The sequence below is a fragment of the Chiloscyllium plagiosum genome, chromosome 11 (genome assembly GCF_004010195.1).
Source record: "Chiloscyllium plagiosum isolate BGI_BamShark_2017 chromosome 11, ASM401019v2, whole genome shotgun sequence".
Lineage (NCBI taxonomy): Eukaryota > Metazoa > Chordata > Chondrichthyes > Orectolobiformes > Hemiscylliidae > Chiloscyllium > Chiloscyllium plagiosum.
Window position 1 is genome coordinate 75,950,441 of NC_057720.1, and position 26,153 is coordinate 75,976,593.

General features: G+C 38.6%; 1 protein-coding gene across 3 annotated transcripts in view; it reads left to right on the forward strand.

Annotated features, from left to right (window-relative positions):
* Nucleotides 1-26,153, forward strand: part of uap1 (UDP-N-acetylglucosamine pyrophosphorylase 1) — a 50,062-nt gene that overhangs the window by 14,284 nt on the left and 9,625 nt on the right. Inside the window, exons 2-9 of one of the 3 annotated variants that reach the window (XM_043699842.1) lie at nucleotides 49-253; nucleotides 2,399-2,574; nucleotides 6,896-7,068; nucleotides 9,219-9,412; nucleotides 9,526-9,666; nucleotides 12,322-12,510; nucleotides 14,415-14,450; nucleotides 16,274-16,340. In XM_043699842.1, coding sequence (XP_043555777.1) covers nucleotides 49-253; nucleotides 2,399-2,574; nucleotides 6,896-7,068; nucleotides 9,219-9,412; nucleotides 9,526-9,666; nucleotides 12,322-12,510; nucleotides 14,415-14,450; nucleotides 16,274-16,340 — 1,181 coding nt within the window. Of the gene's footprint in view, nucleotides 1-48; nucleotides 254-2,398; nucleotides 2,575-6,895; nucleotides 7,069-9,218; nucleotides 9,413-9,525; nucleotides 9,667-12,321; nucleotides 12,511-12,594; nucleotides 14,387-14,414; nucleotides 14,451-16,273; nucleotides 16,341-26,153 lie in introns of those variants that run through there. The other 2 variants (XM_043699844.1, XM_043699843.1) reach the window with 2 other exon arrangements.

The following is a 26,153-nucleotide window of genomic DNA, read 5'->3' on the forward strand; positions in this document are numbered from 1 at the left end:
CGAAGAAATAGTCATTATATTTGTTTTCTAATCTCTATTTTTCCTCAGGCCTTTTTCAAATCTCTGAGAACAAAGTAGCAGTTTTGCTTTTAGCCGGTGGGCAAGGAACACGTCTTGGAGTAACCTATCCTAAAGGAATGTACAATGTCGGTTTACTATCAAGAAAAACACTTTTTCAAATTCAAGCCGAACGAATTCTGAAACTTCAGCAGTTGGCATCGGAGCAATTTGGGCACAAATGCACTATTCCATGGTCAGTGTGGTAATCCACTTTAGATTTTGAACTCCAGTATGTTAATTTAACTGTGGATGTAAAATTTTGAAGTAATGGTGTATTCCTTGCAGCTGCAGATTTAAAATGATCACTTACAAAGAGGATGTAGATTGAATTCAGTTTGTCATGGTTTAAATTGACAAATCAGTGTTTTGCTTGTTACAATGTTGATTTTAGCAGTACCTCTCTTGTGTGCTGAATATAGAAACAGCAATTGTATGTCAAAGGTTAGGGAGGAGCAAAAAAGGAACATGTGGAACCCTTGCAGAGCTTTTAGAAGGCTTACGTAAAAATAAGTCTCACCCTCTTGTTTATTTGATATGGGATTAATTCAGAATTAAATTAACTTTTAATTCAGGATTAATTATAATTACTATGGATTATGGGGCAACAAAGTGTATGTTAATGTGAGAATGATTTTGAATGAGAAAAAAAACTAACTCCCATTTTGGAGATTTTTATTTGCTTCAGTTCTCTCTCCACTCTAGATATCTTTTGGTATCTGTTTTTGAGATTGCACAGAGCTTATTCCCTGTGTTTGAGAAGGTAAATTAATTTTCACTAAGTAGCTTACTCCAAGATCAAATAGTGATCTAACTTCAGTTTTATCATATGGTGTCATCAAAGGTGTGCGCAGCTGACCATCACCACCATCCATCCACCTAACTGAAGTGTGTGTTTGGTGGTGTATCCACCACCAAACAGCCTTTCAACCTTCAAATGATTAGAAGTACAGCCCATCCTGTCTCCCAATCATACTGTGGTGTGGACAGTGTAATGCTCAGATCAATTAGCCTGTCAATGCCTGTTAATTATCTTTTTTGATATTCCTATTGGTATGAGAAACTAGATGAATGAGGTGGTGGTGAGCTAGCATGTCTAACAGGTGGTATTAAAATTAATGATGGAGTCTTTGATGGAAGTTTCTTTTGAAGAAGGCTTGGCAAGTTGCCGAAAGTGAATTACTTTTATTCTGAAGCTAACAATATTTTCTAGAATCTTCTACAGAGATTTTTCTATTTACAGAAAGTATAGGAAAGTGTGAGGTTATACACTTTGGTGGGAAGAATAGAGGTTTAGAATATATTCCCAATGGGGAAAGGCTTCAGAAATCTGAAGTACAAAGGGATTCGGGAGTCTTAGTTCAGGATTCTCTTAAGGTTAACCTGCAGTTCCATATGGCAATTAGGAAGTCAAATGCAATGATTGTATTCATTTCAAGAGGGCTAGAATTTAAGAGCGGGGATGTACAGCTGAGGCTTGGTAAGGCTATGCTTAGATTGCACTTGGAATATTGTGAGCAATTTTGGGCCCTAATCTAAAGAATGAGATGCTGGCCTTGGATGGGGTTCAGAGGAGATTTACAAGAATGATTTCAGGGATAAAAGGCTTTTCATGAAGAGGACTTTTGATCTGTACTTGATGGAGTTTAGAAGGGTGGGGGGATCTGATTGAAACTTATAGAATACTGAGAATGGACATAAACAAGATGTTTTCATATGTGAAAGAGGCTAGGACCTGAAGGTGTGATATCAGTGAAGGATGATCTTTTATAACTGAGATAAGGAGGAATTTCTTCAGCTAGAGAATGAATTCCATAAATTCGCCATTGTCACAGATGGCTGTGGAGGCCAAGTCATTGAGTGTATTTAAGATAGGTTCTTGATTGGCGGGGGGGAGGGGAGGGGGGGGAGAGAGAGTATCAACGTTTATGGGTAGAAGGCCAAAGAATAGGGTTGAGAAATATAGTCATGATTGAATGACAATGGGGCAAATGGCTTAATTCTGATCTTATATCTTATGGTTTAAGACTTTCTTTTGTTTTTGTACCAAATTTTAAAACAAAATGTTGTTGTGAAAAACACCTCAATGTACCACTTACTTCCTCTCAGCTTGATACAACATACTTAATGGCATAACTTCATGATTCTATATGGGCATTTTGTGTTTGAATCATCAAATATCTTTTTCTGATGCCTGTTATTTTCAAATAAGTATTATAGTATGCTGCTGCCTTGGGTCATATTTTTATATAATTTTAATGTTGCTAAAAATGTTTTTTAACCACACCAAGATCAGATGTGGAATTTTTAAAAGTATTATATGCCTTTCTTTCAATCACAGGTATATCATGACCAGTAGTCCGACAATGGAATCTACAAAGGAATTTTTCGCTCTGAATGGCTACTTTGGTTTACAGGAAGGAAATGTCATCTTTTTCCAACAGGGAATGTTACCAGCTATGACTTGTGATGGGAAAGCTATCCTTGAAGGCAAAAGCAAAATTTCACTGGCACCAGGTTGGTGAAAACTTTGGGCAAACTGTGGAAATGTCAGTTTGATATTACAACAAGCAGATTGGGTTAAATCATAAATAAATACCTGGTTATAGCCGTGTTCTCTCCTTGTCCAACATGAATTCAGATGTTTCCTTGCTAATGTCGTTTTACGCAATATCATAATTAGATGTTGACCAACATTATGAAGACTCAAAGATATTCCTAATGGCAGATTTTAGTTTGTTTTCTAATAGAAAAACTAACAGAATTGAACATTCATTTTACCATTGAACATTCTTCCAAAATTGTTCAGAAAAGTAAGTAGGAAGACAAAAAAATCATTCAGTTAGATCATAGATAACCTATTTCTCCGACGCATTTGCCTTCGCTCCATAAACCTTGAAAATCTTACCTAATTCAGGTGTTCAAGTTTAAAAGTGCGATGGATTTATCATCCACAGAGTTTTAGAAGTGCGAACTTCAAACTTCAATTTTAATTTTGGGGGAGTTTGTTGGGTGTGGTGGGGTTGGTGATGGTGAAAATGTACTTCTCCTTTTGAAATAAAGGAACATACTGAAAACATTCTGCAGGCTTGCAAAGAGACACAGAATTGACATTTCAGTCTACGACTTCACATCAGAATTTTCAAGTATTGGAAATGTAATGGATTTTTTTTAGCCAGAGAGCCTTGGAAAAACAAAGAGGGGATTGTTATAAGATGAACGTCCCTGATTTTGTTTAGTTTTAGCTTAAATTTTAATTTGCAATCATGTCCACAAGTTCTGGATTTCATAACCTTAAAAAATAGTTCTTGTTCATTTTGGCTACTGAATCCCATTGTCATTTCAAACCTCAAGTTAGGCTTAAAATTGATCATTCAGTATCATGTTAAACTCAAAGGAATATAAATCAGGTTTTAGTGAGCTTTCCTCAGATTAACACTTGTTAACCAAGTTAATCTATGCTGTTGAAACTTTATTGCTGGAACAGCACAGCAGGTCAGGCAGCATCCAGGGAACAGGAGATTCGACGTTTCGGGCACAGGCCCTTCTTCAGGAATGAGCAGAGAGTGTTCAGCAGGAGAAGATAAAAGGTAGGGAGGAGGGACTTGGAGGAGGGGCGTTGGAAATGTGATAGGTGGAAAGAGGTCAAGGTGAGGGTGATAGGTCGGAGTAGGATGGAGGCGGAGAGGTCAACAAGAAGACTGCAGGTCAGGAAGGCGACGTGGTCGACGGTGCCCTCCACCGCATCTCCTCCACTTCCAACTCCCCTCCTCCAAGTCCCTCCTCCCTACCTTTTATCTTCTCCTGCTGAACACTCTCTGCTCATTCCTGAAGAAGGGCCTGTGCCCGAAACGTCGAATCTCCTGTTCCCTGGATGCTGCCTGACCTGCTGTGCTGTTCCAGCAATAAAGTTTCAACTTTGATATCCAAATGAATCCAACAAGAACTGGACCAAGCATATGTGGTACTCATAATCTTCTTCATCCTAAGTATACGCATGATTTTACTACAACTGCTAAGTATTTCATCAGTAATATTTTCAGCAACATAACACAAAACATCGCAGATAAGAAAAACTGCAGCATATTAACATGCCAAATTTCCCCTAAAGTAAATGCATTAAAATTCCATCAAATTTGACAATATTGTTATGTATTTGGCTTTAAGGGGTTAACACGTAGGGGGTTCCATACAACAGCCAAGCAGGGTGAGATCAATAGTTGTGATATTTCCAACGCCCCTCCTCCAAGTCCCTCCTCCCTACCTTTTATCTTCTCCTGCTGAACACTCTCTGCTCATTCCTGAAGAAGGGCCTGTGCCCGAAACGTCGAATCTCCTGTTCCCTGGATGCTGCCTGACCTGCTGTGCTGTTCCAGCAATAAAGTTTCAACTTTGATCTCCAGCATCTGCAGACCTCACTTTCTAATCTATGCTGTTACCTTCCAAGGCCAATAAACCCTTCCTTAACTTTAGTTTCCTTGTTAAGTACGTGAAATTTAACCCAGCCTTCACACAACTGAAACATTCTCTTTCTTTGGTATCCTTTTGATTGTTTTGTACTGTTATAGTCATAGAGATGTATAGCATGGAAACAGACCCTTCAGTCCAACTCGTAACACCCTCTGCATGAAAAAGCTGGCCCGCCAGGGCGTGAGGTTGCAGATTGTGCTGGAGTACAATTCTACTGTTGTTGAACATCCCACAGCACCTCATGGATGTTCAGTCTTGAGTTGCTTGATCTATTCAAAGTGTACCCCATTTAGCACGAGCTTTTAATGACTTGTATACATGGACAACTAAATCCCTTACTGTTTAAGAAATTATTTCAGTTTGGTTGTCTTTCTTCTGAAGAAAATGACCTCTCATCCTCAAAGTAAAATCTTCTGCTTTAGTTCTGTTTACTTGCAACTCTACAAGACAAGTAATGGAAATGCCTTTTAAAAATACTGGATCATTTGTTTGAATTCTCAAGTTTTTTCAAGATAGAAATATTGAGTATTACTCCACAGCTAATCCCATTATGATATTGTTATCTATAGTATAGATTTGTAAACTTAAATGTGTTTGATTTGTTTGTTGTAACATTTTGAGCAAAAGAACCATACTTTCGCAATCATATGAGATGTTGAGAACTTTGTTTCAATTGATATTATTATAATGTTTAAGGCAGTAATTGGCAAATGAGTTTGCTATCAGTCTATGCTTGACCAAGAGCAAAAATTATGGAAGGAGTCATCAATAGTCTCATTGATGCTTAATTTGAATTAGATTAGATTCCCTACAGTGTGGAGACAGGCCCTTTAGCCCAACAAGTCCACACCGACCCTCTGAAGAGTAACCCACCCAGACCCTCTGACTAATGCACCTAACACTACGGGCAATTTAGCATAGCCAATTCACCTGACCTGCACATCTTTGGATTGTGAGAGGAAACTGGAGCACCCGGAGGAAACCCACACAGTCACGGGGAGAATGTGCAAACTCCACACAGACAGGTACCTGAGGCCGGAATTGAACCTGGGACCCTGGTGATGTGAGGCAGTAGTGCTAACCACTGAGCCACCGTGCTGCCCTTTCCTGCCAGGCCAATTCAGCATCTGACCTCATTTAACCATGTTTGAAGCAAGGCTTAAAAGCTGAACTCCAAATGTGAGGTCAGAGTTACTGCCCTTGACATCAGGGCAGCATTTCACTGAGTGTCATTAAGGAGCTCTAGCAAAAAAGAATTTGATGGGAATCTGGGATAAATGCCTCCACTAATTGGACTTAGGCTAAAGAAGGTGATTATGATTGTCGGACATCAAATCATCTCAACCCTGGGACATCACTTCAGGAGTTCCTTAGAGAGGTATTCTAGCCCCAAGTATCTATTGCTACTAAATCAATGACCCTCCTTCCAATATTTGGTCAGAAGTGAGGATGTTTGCTGATTGCATAATGGTAACTATTTGTGTATCCAAGGACTTGTTCAGCTCTCAGGAAAGGTTCCCTAATTTATTATAGTTTCAGGCAGAATACTCCAAATCACTCAATTGGCACCCCATCTCATATATTCACTCTCTGCCGCAAGTGCACAGTGGCACCAGCTTGTACCATCTACAAGGTACACTGCAACATCTCACCAAGGCCCCTTACGCAGCAGCTTCAAAATCTACAAGTTCTCCTCCAAGCCCCAGACCATCATATATTACCATTCCTGGAAATTCCTTCCTGACATAATTTACCTGTCACCTTCCAAGCTACACCCCCAATCCCAGCCCCAACCCCTCCCATTTATCTCTCAGCCCCCTTAGGCCACCCCCTCATTCCTGATGAAGAGCTTATTCCCGAAACAGCGATTCTCCTGCCCCTCAGATGCTGCCTGACCTGCTGTGCTTTTCCAGCACCACACTCCTGACTCTGATCTTCGGCATCTACGATCCTCACTTTCTCCTAGCACGTTGGGTGAACCTACACATGGACTGCAGCAGTTCAAGAAAGTGGCACTCCATCACTTTGTAAGGGCAGTTGAGGAATGACAAAAACCTACTGATGAATGAGTATATAAAAATACTTGTGGTCATCTTGAAACACTACCTTCAACTCAACTTTTATAATTGTATGTTCTTGCAACACCACCAGCAGTCATTAAGTGGCGCTTTAGTCTTGCTTGCCAGCCATTCTGCAACAACTTTGTACCGTTGTTGATTTGTAGAGTTGCTGTTGTCTTTCCTCATTTTTCTTTCCTCATTTTTGGAAATTTTGCCAAGTTTCAAATTCACAATGTACAGAATTTAAAGCTTGCATTGTACTATGTACATTGCAGGAATCGATGTATATAAAGTATTCTGTTTTTTAGATGGGAATGGAGGCCTTTATCGAGCACTTCGAAATCAGAAGATTGTGGAGGATATGGAAAAACGAGGCATTGGTTTTATTCATGTATACTGTGTGGACAATATTCTTGTTAAAGTTGCTGATCCAGCTTTCATTGGTTTCTGTATTAAGCAGCAAGCTGACTGTGGAGCTAAGGTACGTGTATTCTCCTGGCAATGAATGATATAATCCAGTTTATAACTTGCTGAGATGTGATCATCTGCTCTTTTGGTCGACATAAAAGATCTCAGCAATGAGAGCTGGAGAGTTCGAGAGAATGCAGAGGAGATTTATCAGAATAGTATCGAGAATGGAGAGTTTAATTTATGATGGAAGATTAGAGAACTGGCATGGTTCTCCTTATCTAAAAGAACACTTACTTTGAAAACTGAAAGATGTCAGATACAAATTTCTCCAAATTGACTCCATTAGGACTTTCTGGTTTGATTTACTGACTGGTCTCCTTAAAACAGAGGAGTTTGAGGACAAAATATTTCTACTGACAGAAGGGTCTGTATCTTGAGTGTTTAACTTAAGAACTGGAACTGAGAAGCGTTCTTAATGAAAATGTAATAATCTGGGATAACAGCATAATGTTGTTGGATGCAGTTTCAATAGTAACTTTCTAACTAAGGAATTGGAATTATACAGAGGAAGTAAAAGTTGCAGATTTTTGAGGAAAAGAGCAGAATATTGGGACTAATTTGGTTGCTCTTTCAAAGAACTATATAGAATTGATTGGCTGAATGATGTCTTTTTGTGTTGTTTGATTCTAATGTCTGTCTTAACTACTAGGAAAAAAATGTCAACACCATTTTTATGCAACATCGCCATAACACTTGATATCTTTAATATCTGGAATTATATTGATCTCTGTCTTGTCGATACTTAATAACTGAGCCACCACTGGCCGAGCACTCACTTGTGGATGCCAGTATTTTGATATTTAAAACAAAAATTTCAGAAGTGTTCTGAAGAAAGGTCGCTGAAATTCTGGTAACGCCAGAATGTTAACTCTGTCTTCTTTCCACAATGCTTTCAGGCCTGCTGAGTTTTTCTAGCAATTTTTGTTTTTGTTTTTCATTTCCAGCATTTGCAGTTTTTTTTTTGTTTTGATAGATAAACATTGTCCTCTTGCTTGTTCACCAGATTTTTAAAATGTTTCCTGATGTGACTTATGATACGAGTTCTTGCTAGTTTGCGAGATTAGATCATTTGTAAACTAGATTTTATTTTCTCATCAAAAGGTAATTGTTCTTTTTGCTGTATTGGCATTGAATAACTGGTCTGATTTTGATGCAGGATATATCTTTAAAAATCAAATATTATTAGCTGTGCAGTTTTTATTCTGTTAAAAGGCTGGTTTTAACGGCATGATGAATGGGTGGAGCATGCCTGTTCATTCATGACTCTGAATTCTTGAGTCATTGGGGTGGAGGGGGAAGGTTCTGGTGCTAATTTTCATTGAACTAATGAGCTGTAAGTAGCCTGCTACAGCTAAATGGATCGGGGGTGGAGATTGAATTTCTTGTTGAACCAGCCAACAAGTGGTGGGTACATGAAGTTTGGGAGACCATTATATGTAATGGTAGAAAACTGGCAATGGCGGAGACAGTTTTGTGTACAGGCTGTAGCAATTTCTTTTAAGTTGCTGAAAGCACTGCTCACCAACATGTTCTGCCTGTTATTATTGCAAAATTGTACTTGTGATCTTGTGGGCACCATTGAGTCCATACTTACAGAATTAATGAGCATTCTTTAAGAGGAAAAAACAGCAGCATAATGGATGAGGTGGGCACAGAACAGTATAATAAGTGCAACCCTCAGTTTAGGCCTTGCAGTGCTCCAATTTCACTGAGTGAGGCACTTCTTTGTATGCATAGAGATTGAGAGAACATTCACTGAAATTATTATTGGTGTCATTAAGCCTAGAAAATGGAAGAACTCAACATTTTGATCATTTTTTCTGCTGTGATCGTACGGATGGATATTTTAATTCGAGCAAAATACTTGTGTTAGATCCCATTCATTTTGTATTTTTCATCCAACATTTTTAATGTTTTCTTGGTGTTACCAAAAGAAATGCCAACTTTAAAATAAGCTTGGAAGCTTTACATAAAATAGAATAAATTGAAAGTAATGTGGATTTTTAAAACAGAATGCTCAATTTTTGCAGTTGTGCAGCTTTGGCTAAAATTTATTAATCTGTTTTCTTGTAACTATGAAATACTATAATTGCCTGATGTTGTGAATAAGTGAAGCTGCATTGAATAATGGATTCTTGTGAAATTGTGTTTAATTTCCAGGTTGTAGAAAAGACAAATCCAACTGAGGCTGTTGGTGTTGTATGTAAAGTAAATGGCTTGTATCAAGTTGTGGAATACAGTGAAATCACCCTAGTTACTGCACAGAGAAGGAATGCTGATGGACGTCTAACATTCAATGCAGGGAACATATGCAATCATTTCTTTACGCTGCAGTTCTTAAAGAACATTGTTAAGTATGTTAATGCATTTGGAACTATTCTGTAAAATTATAGCTGTGTTCAGAATGGATCGTGTAAATATTCAACTTAGTGTGATTGAATGAGTTGGTTTACTTTTTCTCTGTCAGAGACTATGAACCTAAATTGCGATACCATGTTGCCCAAAAGAAAATTCCTTATATTGATGAAAATAGTCAGCAAATCAAACCAGACAGTCCTAATGGAATCAAGTTGGAGAAGTTTGTATTTGACATCTTTCAGTTTTCAAAGTAAGTGTTTTTTTTATAAAATTGTTTCAATACATTTTTCTTTTCTTCCTGAAATCAGGGTCTTGAGCTTTGTTATGGTTCATACAATATCTTAGCCAGGTTGTTATGCTTTATTTGCAAATTTGGGAAATAAATATTGTCAGTTATTGGATTATATGGAGTTGTAGACAACAGAGTCTTGCTCAGTCCTGGTAATTCCCCTGATATGAACGGTCACTTAGACTCAACGTAAATGGAAGGGCCGGCTATTCATTTGCATGCATGAAATGTGATTTGTAAGACTGCTATGGATAGGAAAACAATATTAACATTATTCAAAGACAGTCATTGCTGAGTTTCTCTTTTAGGAACTTTGGCCAATTTTGTCTTGTTTCTACTGGGTTAAGCCCTTATTTTTTTTCTTTGAGCTGAATGGTGAATTGTTTTGAACTGAATGTTTCAACAGACACAACATTTTTACCAACTTTGATTAAAAAATTGTTCAAACTTTGTTTATTTCAAGTTTTTTGTTAGCTTTTTAATCAGATATTTTAATAGTTTTGCACCATTCAGCTTGTTCATTTTCTTAACAAACCTTTTTTAAACAATTAGTTGCATTGCCAGCTGCAAAGGATCTGTGAGGTGCCATTCCATTAGATACCTTTTAATGTCAAGAAGCTACGGGAACCAGTACACTCTCTCTTTAGCAGAATTAAAATAATATAAAAGTAAGTTTATGTTTAAGAGTTTTGTTATATGCAGTATGAAGACTGGAAACTTCTAACTGGATGTGTTCTTGGTCTCAGCATCCTTAGTCAGCTCACTAAACTTCTGAAATACAGTATTGTTTTTAGTACTCCTGAGAAGCTAAAACCATTCATAGTCCTACAGAATGGAAACAGACCCTTTGGTCCAATCAGTCCATGCTGATCATAACTAAACTAGTACCACCTGTCTTTTAAACGTTGTAATTGTACCAGCATCCACACTTTCTCAGGAAGTTTATTCCACATGCGAACCAGCCTCTCTTTAAAAAAAATGACGTCTTATGTCTTTTTAAAATCTCTCTCCTCTCACCTTAAAAATGTGTCCCCTGTCTTGAAATCCCCCATCCTAGGGACAGGTCAGCTATCATTAACTGTATCTATACTTCTCATTTATTTTATAAACTTCTATTAGGTGGCCTCTCAGTCTCCTATGCTTCAGTGAAAAAAATCCAACCTTTCTTTATAATTCAAACCTTCCATACCTGGCAACATCCTGGTAAATCTCTGCAGAACCCCCCTCACACTTGATAAATTCTTCCTATAACTGGGTGACCAGAACTGGACACAGTATTCCAGAAGAGACCTCATCAATATCCTGTACAACCTCAACATGACTTCCCAACTCCTATATTCAAAGGACTGAACAATGAAGGCAAGTGTGCCAAATGCCTCTTTAACTACCCTGTCTATATGTGATGCACACTTCAAAGAATAATGTACCTACACCCCTAGGTCCCTCTGTTCTACAGCACTACCCAAGGCCCTACCATTAATTGTATAAGGCCTACCCTTGATTATTGTACCAAAATGCAATACCTCACATTTATCCAGATTGAACTCCATCTGGCATTTTTCAGCCTCCAGTCCATAAAGCGACACTCCACCATTACTCTGCCTCCTGACGTTAAGCCAATTATGTATCCAGTTGGCAAGTTCACCCTGAATCCCATGTGTTCTAACTTTGGTAATTTGTCTACTGTGCAGAATTACTTTAAATTGTTGCATTAAATAAGGAGACTTTTGACACAGACTAATTTTTTATGTCAATAAAGATGTCGTCATTTTTATATCCAAAGGGTAGAAATCATAGAGGACTTAGACTTTGAGTGGGAAAGAATAGCATTCACTTTCTGGATTCCACTCTTTTCTTTGACAGTTTCGAGCACTAGGTTAAATAAGTTTCACTTTGGGGGCCTGTATTGCTTTCCCCACTTCAAAGTTTGGTGATGCCTGTACTTCTGGTGATCGTACCTGTTGTTGTTTGGGACACATTGCCATCAGAGGATGGAAATGATTTTTCGATCATCCCTTGGTTAAACTTAATTCTAGTTGTCATGATGACTTCTACTCTGACCACCAGAATTCTCTTTATCCAAAATAGACAGTTTGCAAAACAAACTTATCCAATGCATATATGTTTGAGCAACCTTGTTTTTTAAATGATTCTAATTTCCCAGTTGATCTTGATCTCGGACGCAAAAATTTCACTTGATATTCATCTGAGATTTTCTTTAAAGAAATACACTTCACTACAAATGTACCAAACAACTCACTTCAATTGCTCACTGCACCTTCTGTTATTTGTAAGTACAGTGTTTCTCATTCAGCCAATTTGTTTATTGGATGTTTAAGTATTCCCAGTTGTTGAATACCAGTCTCTTACAGATAACGAGGGAAGTACTAAATCAAGTAGTTTCAAATTTTAGCAAGAGAAGGGAACATGGTTTTCTTTTACTATTCTTAGGGACCATTGTCACTGTACATTTCTTAGCTATTCTTATGAGACATCAGCTGTGTTTTCTTTTCAGTACTTGAGTATATTTAAAATCACTTTTATAGTATCACTGTGTATGAAAGGATAATTTTTATGTGTTTAAATCAGGAATATAATCAAAGTATATTTTCATAGGAAATTTGTAGTGTTTGAAGTCTTGCGAGAAGATGAATTTTCTCCACTGAAGAATGCGGATAGTCAGAATGGGAAAGACACACCTACAACCGCACGCCATGCTCTGATGTCCCTGCATCATCGATGGGTACTAAATGCAGGTGGACACTTTGTTGATGAAAATGGAACAAGGATTCCAGCAATTCCCAGGTATATAATTTGTGCAAACGTTCTATGATGAAGCACACAAGTCAGTATTTACTTGAACATCTCATCATTCTGCCTTCAATACAGGACCAAATTCCTGGAACACACTTTCTCATAATGGGAGTACCTTCAACACCCTCAGTGTTGCGATTCAAAACCAAATTCAAGATCATTTTCTCAAGAGAGTTAATAGATGAGCAATAAATGATGCCTACATACTGTGACTGTGTGCAAAAGTTTGGGTAGAAAGAAACATTCCTATCCAGATAAACCCACAATATTTCCCAAGTCTTAAATTCCAATATATGTTCTGTTGTCTTTTTTGGTTTTACACCACTATGCATCTGATTATAAATTAAAAGAAATCATCAAAAATCTTGGGGTAAGTCTGGCTGCTGTAACTGTTCACCAGAAACATCGTTTACTGTGCACCTTTTTCAGAAGCTGTTTATCATCATCATCATCATCATCATCATCATCTACCCTGCATTAGTTGTCCTTGAATCTTGCCATGGTTTACAAGATTGCTACAGCACCACATACCTTACTGTGCAAGTATCAGCATCCGGAATAAAAACTTCTGTACAACATAAGGAGAAACAGAGATTTCAAATACATCTGCACCTAGATTTCTTATATGTGAGGTAGTTCAGAGAATGTTTACTGGATTGATTCCAGCGATGATTGAGCAATTTAAGTCTATTCTCCCTGGAATTTAGAAAGAGAGGAGATCTAATTGAGGTATACAGGATGCTAAAGATGATTAACAGAATGTTACATCATGGGATAATTTTGAATGAGAGGTCACAGTTTTAGGATGAGGTAGCAGATTTAAAACCGATGAAGATAAATTTTTTTCCAAAGGGTCATAAATCTGTGGAATCCTTACCCAAGAGTGCAGTGGATGCTGGAACATTGAGTAGTTTAAAGAGGAGATAGACAAATCTTTAATTAGTGATGAGTTGAACGGTCATACAGAACGTGCAGGAAAGTGCAGATAAGGTTGAGATGAGATCAGCAAAATGATATCAAATGGAGGAGTAGGCTTAAGGGGCTGAATTGTGTACGCTTGCTCCTAGTTCTTATGCTGTTCTATCGTGTAATTTGTGATCTTACATTCACATGAAAGTAAGATAATGTAGCCAGAAACAGTTACAATTTAGCTTTAAAATTTGATATAGCTTCCTAATTAAGCTGACAGTTACAGCTGTGTATATGTAAAATGTTGCCCAAACCCACTGAGACTTATTTCCTACACCAGTTCAGCAATCGCTATACATGCAATGTGGTATCAGCCCATGGTAGACTTTCACAGTTCTTCTGAATTTTCCTGATTTCTTAAAGTCCATCCTGCACAATTGTTGGTATCCATTTTTATTTTGAAGTTGCCTTTTCCATGCTGTAAAAAAATTTGAATGCCACTTTCCCATGTAAGTAAAGTAACCTTAACAGATAAAAATAATGAATATTAGAGTTTATTCTCCTCAAAAGATATAGATCTATATTAAAAGTGTTTATGATTGCTGATAAAGCTATAAAGTATATTCCAGAAAAGATCATTCACAAAAGATTTTAATGCACATTAAATGCTCAGTTTTGTGTTGTCTGCATTCAAGTTGAGATGCTTCCTGTATTTTCTAAGTAATAATTTGAACAGCAGATTAACCCCAGTGTAGTTTGAGTCCTTTTAACACCATTTTGGGGTATACTGGGGAGAAATTTGGAGATCAGCGTCTGTGATTTATTCCCTTTTATGGTCTTTGAAGTTATTAAAATCCACTTCCATATAATTTTATAGAAATTTTTTTATTAATTCAGTTTTATTTTAGTCCCATACTTATTTGTTATATTTTCATTTTGTTGCATTTTATTTTCCCATTAACTCACTCTTTCTTCCCATGTGGCAGTTCGACAACTGGAATGTCAGAAGCGATCAATAACAAGTAAATATTTTGGGTTTGGTTTAATGCATGGTGATGGGTCGTGGCTGCTTTGCTGAAGTAAAGGAAACACTGTAGAGGAAGACTTGCCTTTTTGTACTGCCAGTGTGTAAATGCTTGTAAAGCAAAACAAGATTCTATCAATATGTTTGTATAATTAATCGTGGCCCTTACTATGAACAGTAATATTATCCACTGCAAATCTTTTTAGTATAGTGTTAAAGGACATAAATAAATCTTATATGATCCAATTTGTTATGTGAGTCCAAGTTGATTATCTCTGTACTAGAGATACAGGAAAAGCCTTAATTTATGAAGACCATGTGCTGGTTTGTAGCTATACATTAAATGTGTCAGTACTTGGCAGTATTTGAGGGGTAGTCACTCACACATCTGATCAAGTTCTATTATTTTTACAAGAACTCTATATTCTTTGCAGGTCATCACTTTCTTTTATGAACAAAAGTAATACAAAGCTGCCTCACTCTAACCCAGACTGACTTTCAAATTATCAAAAAATCCAAAAAGAAATTTTTTTTTTGTTTGTTCTTCATTTGACCACCCTTTCCCCTTCTATTTTTGTTTTGCTTGGTGACTCACTGTTTCGCTATCATTTCATTTAGGGGTGCACCCACTTTAAGCCACGGAAATATTGGATTTAAAGCATTATTGTGGAATGCTATATTCATTGTATATCAAAATCCAATTTTTAAAATAAATATATTAATAGAGTTTAGATAATACCATTAAAAAGAATAATCCATGGCTGTTTTTCCATAATGTAGTTCTTTATGCATCGACTGGGTTTAGACATTGGCAGTTGCAGGTAAATACTGACCTTATTTAATAAGCAGTGAAAACACACATACTAACACCAAACAAGGTTTGCATGCCTGAACACTACTTAGCATGTTAATGTGTGTAATGGTGATTGGTTTGGACTTTTAATTCAGCAGTACTAACTCTTCTAAAGAATCTATCCACCAATACATCAGTCAAAGTTCCCTTTAAAAATTATAAGGCTTTAATTTGACTTCTTTAGTGTTGATGATTACTAAAGAGAAAAAGGTGATTGGAGGGTATTCATGCTCCAGAAAGCCAAATTGCACCGAAATTCACTTTGGTTTTCACTTTTTTGTTTGCAAAGATTCTTGCAAAACCAACCTTTTATGTCCAGATACTGAAATAAAATTAAAGATTCCATTGATCTACTAACATTATCAATTTCAATCAATTGAATGTTTAAGAACAAAGAAACGGTTCTGTTATTAAACAAATTTTAGAATCATAGAATCTCTACAGTGTACAAATAGGCAATGTGGCCCATTGAGTCCACACGGACTCACCAACAGAGGTGAGTCTGTTTATTTTGTTTGCCATTATTTTAACTTAGAACCTGATTTTGCATTTAAACATGTTCAGTGCAACATGTTTCTTTCATTTACAATTCTGACCTTTTAATCCAACTAATGAAGAGTCCTGGTTAAGACTGGATATTTGATGGTGGTTTTAGAATGATTGTGATCCATAGTAAATGAAAACTGCTTGATTCTCACTTCAGGAGACCAGAAGCCACATTAAGGTGATGTAAAGGAACTTAATAAATACCCAGTTAGTTCCAGCTACTTCCAAATGAGGGCATTGTTGTTTACAATTCTAATCCAGTTGTCACCTTTAATAAACCTTGAAAGTCTAATGTTAAAATTGACTGAGGCTTTATGTTTAAAAAAAGTGACTATTTAAGAATTGTTGTGATAGATTCTAAGAGGACTTGGTATTTGCTGAGTGAGTTTTAATAAGTTGCTGACAATCATTTTACTTTTCAGTCTGCAGGAGTTGGCAGATGTTCCAATCAAATGTGAAATTTCTCCACTTGTATCTTATTCTGGAGAGGTCAGTGTTTATTTAACATGGATAAGATGTGACTGCTTTAGAAGTAAAAGTTGTAATTATGAAGAATTATTGTCTTAAGTTACTCAAAACAGTATAAACTCTAACGCTACATGCGTACCGGTTTAACAAGTTTTCTATAAAGCTGATCTATTAATTTGTGAATCTAACAAATTTAGCCAGAAAACAGACCATGATGAATTCTCATATGTTAAACCTTTTTAGGAGCTGCTGTCTCAAGCTGCTGCATTAGTAAAATTGATGTATGGTATAAGGTATACTTGTGGACCTTCAGGCTTGCTGTCAAGAGACATTCAGGAGGCACCAGCTCTGTAAAGTTGTCCAGAAAGACATGTTACTTGTGTTTCTTGGAAGATTTATACATAATTCCTTCTGGTTGAATGTTGTATTGCAGAACCCTGGAACGTGCTGTGGAATATAAGTCTCTTTCTGAGACTTATTTCTCTATGATCTGACCAACAAAAGCATTGATCCTTTTTGTGGCTTCCACCCTTCCTTATTACCTCCCACTGCTATGCAACTAATCGAACATTCTATAGTGTAATTTCTTGTTAAAAAGGATGAGCGTTATAACATTAATAAAGAATGCAATTTGTTAAAATAACTTAATGGGTCTAGGAAGAGAGAGATATACTTCATGTAGGGAAGGGAAGTATGTCAATGGAAGCATCTATGGGACAATCTAAGACAAGGCTGTCAGACCTTTACAAGAGAGTTTGAGGTTTTTGGTTGCACACATGAAGTTAATGATTTATTTTCCAACCTTTAGTATTGACAGTACTTTTTTGTATTTGCATCTACACAATGAGGTTATTTTTCACCAGACCAAACTGAAGTTAGTGGAGTATTGGCAGCTTTTGATTCTATGCTAAAGCCCAGACAGCCATTCCATTTTTTAAACATTCTTTTGGTAGTGAAAAGTTTTTGACAATTTGGTCAAGACAACTTGTAAGCTTACCAATTCATGGGGAAAGTCAGCACTTTTTTTAATATCCAGAAGTACTGTCATATACAAATGAACAGCTTTTCCCACCATGAAATCACATATGGCAACTTTCACCTATTAACCTGTATCAGTTATTCTGCATTTCCAGTTGCTCAATTTACATGCAGATGCCATTAAGGACAATGCAATAGCATCAAAAGTGAGGGAGAGGTTAAATAAAAATGGAGTTGGAAATGAGCCATTTTTACTACATGAGAGGACAGAGTGCTGATTACTTGGACTTTGGTTGAGCATTGTCATTGAGAATACAGTTAATGATTGAAATGCCAGGCTTGATTTAAATTTTAAATTGAGCACATTGACTGGTTAAGGTGGTAGCCTGAGAAATGAATCGGTGAATAGCTGTGACCTATTTTGTTATTATTGAACAAGGAACAGTGTACGTATATGCTCTTTCTGTCTGCAAAGATCAGAACAGTACTGCATATTACTATATGTAGATTCCATACGTACAAGTGCATCTGTGATGAAAGAATATTACAAAGATTGCATATGGAAAGGTGAGTCGCAAATCCATTTCAGTCTAAATTTAAATACTTTGTCCAAGTTAACTAAAAATGAATTATACTTGCAACTTCAACTGTAATTTTATTTTAAATCTAGAATTCATTGTCCCAATTTTAATGACAGAAGTTAATGTTGTGAATTGAAAAGATATTCAATTCAAACAGTGGAGGATTATGAAATCTGGCAATATGTGCAAGTGAGGAAATTAGAAGTTTGAAGAATATTTCTCTTCCTGTTTGAGACATGTGGGATGTCTCAGCTAGACCGACATTTATTGCCAAACCTAGTTCTCCTTAAGAGCTGCATTCTTGAACCACTGCAATCCTTGTTGATTAGATAGAGAGGAAAGCTTGCAAGTGGTCATTCTCCTTTCTAGATTCGGGGTAATCCAAGATGGATGTGAGAAAACGTTGTGGCTGTAAGAGTGCTCCTTTTTTTTGAGGTATTTTAGGTGTTGGAGCTGATTTCCTCAAATTGCAGGAGCAGTATTTACTGTTTTATGAGCTGTTGCATTGTTTTGGAACTTTTTGGAGGGGGGGTGGAGAAAAGATCAAAACAGTGGTACTTTTAAAAGGAGGAAGAGAGACAAAGGTAGAAACCACATGGTCAGTGAGAAAGAGAGAGAGAAAGAAACCTACACTGCTGTATGATACAGCAATTAATCTGTGTAGCTACTGCCTTTGTTGGTTGAGTTCTGGACATTGTTAATTTTTCTTAGACGCATTCCAAACAGCGAAATTCCCAGCTGGCCTTGGAGGAACCTGTGTGAGAGAGCTAACAGTACAGGAGCAGATAAATGCATGGTTTAAGTGTAACTTTGCTATCTTGCTTTACTAGTGAATAGAGTGGGTTCTTTTTGGTTGTATGATTTGTTGAGATGTCGCTTGATTAAAAATTAGAAATATATAATGTAGGTACTAAGTTAGCCTGGAGCAGAGTTCTTTTTAGAGCAGTAAGACTGCTATTTTCTGAGTCTCTAGATTAAGGTGCAAAGATGGCCTTTATTAGAGTGATGTACTCTTCCTGTCGGATGTGGGAGATTAGGGAGAACTTCCGTGTTACTGATGATTATATCTGCAGTAAATGTGGTTGTGAATCCTATCAGATTGCATGGATCAGTTGGAGCAGTAGTTAGAGGCATGAGGAATTTACAGGAACCGGGGGTGTTATGCATGGCAGTTGCAGGAAGATAAACTGCAGATACAGTCATGTAGATGGGTTACCGGCAGGAAAGTAGGAAAGGGAGACAGGTAGTACAGGAGTCTCCTGTGGCTGTCCCCATCTCAAACAAGTATGCTGTTTTGGAAAATGTACTGGGTGATGGACTTTCAGGGGAATGTAGCACGCATAGCCAAGTTTCTAGTACTGAGACTGACTCTAATGTAACGAGGGGTACATCGGGTTCTAAGTGATCGATTTATGATGGGGAACCTTCTAGTCAGAGGCGCAGACAGATGTTTGTGCAGCCAACAGTGAGAAATCAGAATGGTGTGTTACCTCCCTGGTACCAGGATCAAGGATATCTAGGAGAGAGTGCAAAATATTCTCAAAGGGGAGTGGGACCAGCAGGAGGTCATTGTACACATTGGAACTAACAACAAAGAAAGGAAAAAGAATGAGAATCAGGGAGAATATAGGATATTAGGCAGGGATTTAAAAAGGAGGCCCTTGAGGGTAATAATATCTGGATTACTTGTGGTGCTATGAGATAGTGAGGGTAGGAAGAGGAGAATCCATCAGATGAATGTGTGGCTGAGGAGCTGGTGCAGGGGAGAAGGATTCACTTTTTTTGGATCATTGGAATCTCACGTCCAGAAGTGACCTGTATAATAAGGAAGGCAGATGAACTCAGGGCATGGTTAGGAACATGGGACTGGGATATCATAACAATCTCAGAGACATGGCTCAGCTTAATGTCCCAGGATACAAATGCTATAGGAACGATAGAAAGGGGGGCAAGAGAGGAGGGGGAGTGGCATTTTTGATAAGGGATAACATTATGGTTGTACTTGGGGAGAATATTTCTGAGAGTACGACCAGGGAAATTATTTGGATGGAACTGAAAATTAAAAAGGGATGATCACCTTATTGGGATCGTATTACAGACCCCCTGATAGTCAGCGGAAAATTGAGAAACAAATTTGTAAGGAGATCTCGGCAATCTGTAAGAATAATAGGGTGGTTATGGTAGGGGGTTTTAACTTTCCAAACATAGACTCGGACTGCCATAGTGTTAAGGGTTTAGATGGAGAGGAGTTTATCAAGCGTGTACAAGAAAATTTTCTGATTCAGTATGTGCAGAAGGTACAAAACTTGACCTATTGTTGGGAAATAAGGCAGGGCGGATGACTGAGGTGTCAGTGGGGAAGCACTTTGAGGCCAACAACCATAATTCTATTAGTTTTAAAATAGTGATGGAAAAGGATATACAGGATCCAAATGTTAAAGTTCTGAATTGGAGGAAGTCCAATTTTGATCGTATTAGGCAAAAACTTTCAAAAGTTGATTAGTGGGTGGGGTTGCAGATGTTCACAGGTAAAGTGGCTGGAAAATGGGAAGTCTTCAAAAATTAGACGAGAGTCCAGAGGCAGTATGTTCCTTATAGGGTGAACGGCAAGGTTGGTAGGTGTAGGGAATGCTGGTTGACTAGAGAAATTGAGGTTTTGGTTAAGAAAAAGAAGCATGTCAGGTATAGGCAGCAGAGATAGAGTGAATCTTTAGAGTGTAAAGGCAGTAGGAGTATACTTAAGAGGGAAATCAGGAGGTCAAAGGGTTGACATGAAATAACTATGACAAATAGTGTTAAGGAGAACCCAAAGGGATTTTAATAAATCCATTAAGGACACATGGGTAACTAGGAGAGAATAGGACTCCTCAAAGATCAAGGCAAACTATGTTTGGAACTGCAGGAGATGGGTGGATTCTAAACGAGTATTTTGCATCAGTATTTACTGTGGAGAAAGAATGGGAGATATAGAATGTGGGAAAGTAGATGGTGACATCTTGAAAGATGTCCATATTACAGAGGAGGTGGTGCTGGCTCTCTTAAAACGCATAAAGATGGATAAATCCCCAGGATCTGATCAAGTGTACCCTAGATCTCTGGGAACCAGGGAAGTGATTGTTGGGCCTCTTGCCGAGATATTTGGATCTTCGATAGTCACAGGTGAGGTTGGCTAACATGGTGCCACTACTTAAGGAGGTAAGGAAAAGCCAGGGTATGACAGACCAGTGAGTCTGACATCGGTGGTGGGCAAGTTGTTGGAGGGAGTCCTGAGGGACAGGATTTATATGTATTTAGATAGGCAAAAGACTGATTAGTGGTAGTCAACATGGCTTTGTGTATGCGCAATCAAGTCTCACTAGCTTGATAGAGTTTTTTGAAGTAGTAACAAGAAGGATTGAGGGAGGCCAGAGCTGTGGACGTGATCTATATAAACTTCAGTAAAGCGTTTGACGAGGTTCCTCATGATAGACTGGTTAGCAAGATTAGATCATGTGGAATACAGGGAGAACTAGCCATTTGGATACAGAATTGGCTCAAAGGTAGAAGACAAAGGATGGAGGGTAGCCTTTCAGACTGGAGGCCTGTGACCTGTGGTGTGCCACAAGGATCAGTGGATGTAGGTTTGTTCACTGAGCTGAGGTTCATTTTCAGATGTTTTGTCACCATACTTGGTAACATCTTCAGTGAGCCTTCAAATGAAGCACTGCTGATGATTTCTGTTTTCTATTTATATGTTTGAATTTCTTTGGGTTAGTAATGTCATTTCCTGTTTTTTTTCTCTGTGGTTGGTAAATCGGGTCCAAGTTGATGTGTTTGTTGATAGAGTTCTGGTTGGAATGCCATGTTTCTAGGAATTCTCGTGCCTGTCTCTGTTTGACTTGTCCTAGGATGGATGTGTTGTCCTAGTCGAAGTGATGTCTTTCCTCATCTGTATGTAAGGATACTAGTGAGAGAGGGTCATGTCATTTTGTGGCTAGTTAACGTTCATGTATCCTGGTGGCTAGTTTTCTGCCTGTTTGTGCAATGTAGTGTTTGTTACAGTCTTTGCACGGTATTTTGCAAATTATATTAGTTTTGCTTGTTGTCTGTGTAGGGTCTTTCAAGTTCATTAGCTGCTGTTTTAAGTGTGTTGGTGGGTTTGTGGGCTACCATGATGCCAAGGGGTCTGAGTAGTTTGGCAGTCACTTTCGAGATGTCTTTGATGTAGGGGAGAGTGGCTAGGGTTTCTGGACACATTTTGTCTACTTATTTGGGTTTGTTGCTGAGAAATCAGCGGACTGTGTTGAATACCCGTTCTTTTTGAATACACTGTATAGGTGATTTTCCTCTGCTCTGTGTAGTTCCTTTGTGCTGCAGTGTGTGGTCGCTCATTGGAATAATAGTCTAATGCAGCCTCATTTGTGGATGTTGGGGTGATTGCTTCTGTAATTCAATATTTGCGGTGGCTCAATGGTCTCACAGCACCAGGGTCCCAGGTTCAATTCTAACCTCGGACGACTGTCCGTGTGGAGTTTGCACGTTCTCCCCGTGTCTGCGTGGGTTTCCTCCGGGTGCTCCGGTTTCCACCCACAGTCCAAAGATGTGCAGGTCAGGTGAATTGGCTATGCTAAATTGCCCATAGTGTTAGGGGCATTAGTCAGAGGGAAATGGGTCTAGGTGAGTTGCTCTTCGGAGGGTCAGTGTGGACTGGTTGGGCCGAAGGGCCTGTTTCCACACTGTAGGTAATCTAATCTAATTTGGTCCGTATGTGGTGTTTTCCTGTAGACGCTGGTTTGAAGTTCCCCATTGGCTGTTCGCTCTACTGTGACATCTAGCAATGGTAGTTTGTTGTTGTTTTTCCTCTTCTTTTCAGTGAATTTTATGCCAGTAAGGGTATTATTGATGTCTTGAAGGTTTCCTTTAGTTTGTTTCGTTTAGTGATGACAAAGATGTCATCCACGTAGCGGACCCAAAGTTTGGATTGGATGGTTGGCAGAGCTATTTGTTCGAGTTTCTGCATTACTGTCTCTGCTAAGCACCCTGATATTGGATATCCCATGAGTGTTCCGTTGATCTGTCTGTAGATTTTGTTGTTGAAGTTGAAGTGGGTGGTAAGGCATAGGTTGACGATACTGTCCTTGCTGATGAAGTTGGTGGTGTTTGGTGTAGGAGAAAGTGAGGACTGCAGATGCTGGAGATCAGAGCTGAAAATGTGTTGCTGGAAAAGCGCAGCAAGTCAGGCAGCATCCAAGGAGCAGGAGAATCGACGTTTCGTTCCTGAAGAAGGGCTCATGCCCGAAACGTCGATTCTCCTGCTCCTTGGGTGTTTGGTGTATGTGTCTTTGGGTCTTCTAATAGTGTAGTCAGTGTTTCCTTGGCCAGGTTGATGTTGATTGATGTGAACTGGGCTGTTACATCAAAGGAGACCATTATTTCATCCTCTTCTATCTTAGAGTCTTTGGTCTTCAAGAATTCTTGGGTGGAATGGTGTATGTTTTAGCCTTGAGTGTAGCTCCATGCCAATCTGTAAGTTGGTGATCCAGGTAGTGAGACTATGGGTCTGAAAGGAGCTCCTGCTTTGTGAATTTTGAGTTATCTGTATAAGCATGGATCCATCTGGTTTCATTTATTTGGAATTATTTACTTCTCCAGATTTCTGATGTTTTTTGAGTAGGGCTGTGATTCGGTTCTCTAATTGTGCGGTCGGGTCTGTCGCCACTTGTTGGTATCTGCACGTAGTGTGTTTTGCTTTTTCAATGTAGTCATCTTTGATTTAAGATGACTGTCAAAGGTCCTTTGTTTCAGGGAGGTAATAATGTTTTTATTATTTTTAGTCTTTCTAGTGCTTTCCTTTATTGTATATTGAGTGTGTTTCCTTCCTTTTTTCTGCTTAATGTTGGTGCGACTACCTGTATGATAGTTTGCTGGGCTTCTTCTGTGAGTTGGTTGTCTTTCAGTGTTGTTTCTAATGCTGCTAATATTACCACTCCCGAGAAAAAGAACAGGAAATGACATCACCAACCCAAAGAAACCCAAACATATAAATAGAAAGCAGGAATCATCAGCAGTACTTCATCCGGATGCTCACTGAAGATGTTACTTAGTATGGTGCCGAAACATCTGAAAATGAACTTTCCAGCTCTGCGAGCAAACCTACATCCAGAACCACAACCTGAGCTACAAATCTTCTCAAAACTCGCAACTAGGATCGGTGCCGGGTTCACTGCTTTTTGTCATTTATGTAAATGATTTTGATGTGAACATAGGAGGTATAGTTAGTAAGTTTGCAGATGACACCAAAATTGGAGGTATAGCAGACAGTGAAGAAGGTTGCCTCAGAGTACAGGATCTTTACCAGGTGGGTCAGTAGGCTGAGGAATGGCAGAAGGAGTTTAATTTGGATAAATGTGAGCTGCTACATTTTGAAAATGCAAATTAGGCAGGACTTATACATTAATGGTAAGGTCCTGGGAGTGCTGTTGAACAAAGAGACCTTGGAGGGCAGGTTCATAGTTTATTGAAAGTAGTCTCAGGATAGATAGGATAGTGAAGAAAGTGTTTAGTATGCTTTACTTTATTGCTCAGAGCATTGAGTATAGGAGTTAGGACATTTTGCATCTGTACAGGACTTCATTTAGGCTACATTTGGAATAGTGTGTGCAATTCTGGCCTCCCTCCTATAAGAAGGATGTTGTGAACCTTGAAAGGGTTCAGAAAATATGTACAAGGATATTGCCAGAGTTGGAGGGTTTGAGCTCGAGGAAGAGGCTGGGGCTGTTTTCCCTGGAGTGTCAGAGGCTGAGGGGTGACCTTATAGAGGTTTATAAAATCAAGAATGGCATGGAGAGAGTAAATAGGGTATTTTCCCTGGGGTGAGTGAGTCCGGAACTAGAGGGCATAGGTTTAGGATGGGAGGAGAAGGATTTCTTAGGGACCTGGGGGACAGTTTTTCAGTCAGAGGGTGGTGCATGTATGGAATGAGCTGCCAGAGGATTTGGTGGAGGCTGGTACCAATACAACATTTGGAAGGGTTTGGAGGGATATGGGCCTAGATTAATTTTGGATATCTAGTTGGCATGGACAAGTTGGACCAATGGGATTGTAAGGGATAGGATTTATGAACATCTGGAATGGGTCTGTTTCCGTGCTGTACATCTGACTCTATGGTCATTTGGAGGATACTGTCAAAGAAGACTTAATGAATTTCTGCAATGCATCTTGTAGCTAGTTCACACTATTTCATACTGAACATCAGTGATGGAGGGACCGAATGTTGTGGATATCATGCCAATGAAATGTGCTGCTTCATCCTGCTTGGTGTTGAGCTTCTTGAGTGCTTTGAAGCTACATTAATCTAGACAAGTAGCTGGATAAGCTTTGGGGAATAAGGAAGTAAGTAAAAATCAGAAGGAGAAAATAAGTTTTGAGTGTAAACTTGCAATTAATTCAAACTGGACTGCAAGAGCTTCATTAAATATATTAAAACGAAAAGGGAAGCCAAAGTGAAGATCTCCTTAGAAAATTGGGCTAGGGAAATAATGGGGAACCTGGAAACTGCAGAGATGTTGAATAAATATCTTGCATCCAGTCTTCAATAGAAGACACTAACTTAGTATTATTGTAATATTGATTAATCAAGGGACAAAAGGGAGGAAGGGGACTAAATACGACAATCATCAGGAGAGAAGTGATTGAGAAACTATTAGGATTACGGAGACATGGGTAGAACAGGGACAGGATTGGCTGTTGCAGGTTCCAGGGTTTAAATGTTTTAGTAGGGTCAGAGGTGGGGGTAAAAAAGGGGGAGGTGTGACATTGCTTGTCAAAGATAGTATTACAGCGGTGGAAAGGACGATGGATGAAGACTCGCCATCTGAGGTAGTTTGGGCTGAGGTTAGGAATAGGAAAGGTGAGGTTACCCTGTTAGGAGTTTTTTACAGGCCTCCTAATAGTCCTAGAAACATAGAAGAGAGGATTGCGAGGATGATTCAGGAGAAGAGTGAGAGTAATAGGGTGGTTGTTATGGGGGACTTTAAGTTTCCTGATATTGACTGGGAAAGCTATAGCTCGAGTTCGTTAGATGGGTCGGTGTTTGTCCAATGTGTGCAGGAGGGTTTTCTGACACAATATGTAGACAGGCCAACAAGAGGTGAGGCCATACTGGATTTGGTTCTGGGTAACGAACCAGGCCAGGTGTTAGAATTGGAGGTAGGTGAGCACTTTGGGGACAGTGACCACAATTCGGTGACTTCTACTCTAGTGATGGAGAGGGATAAGTGTGCACAGCAGGGCAAGA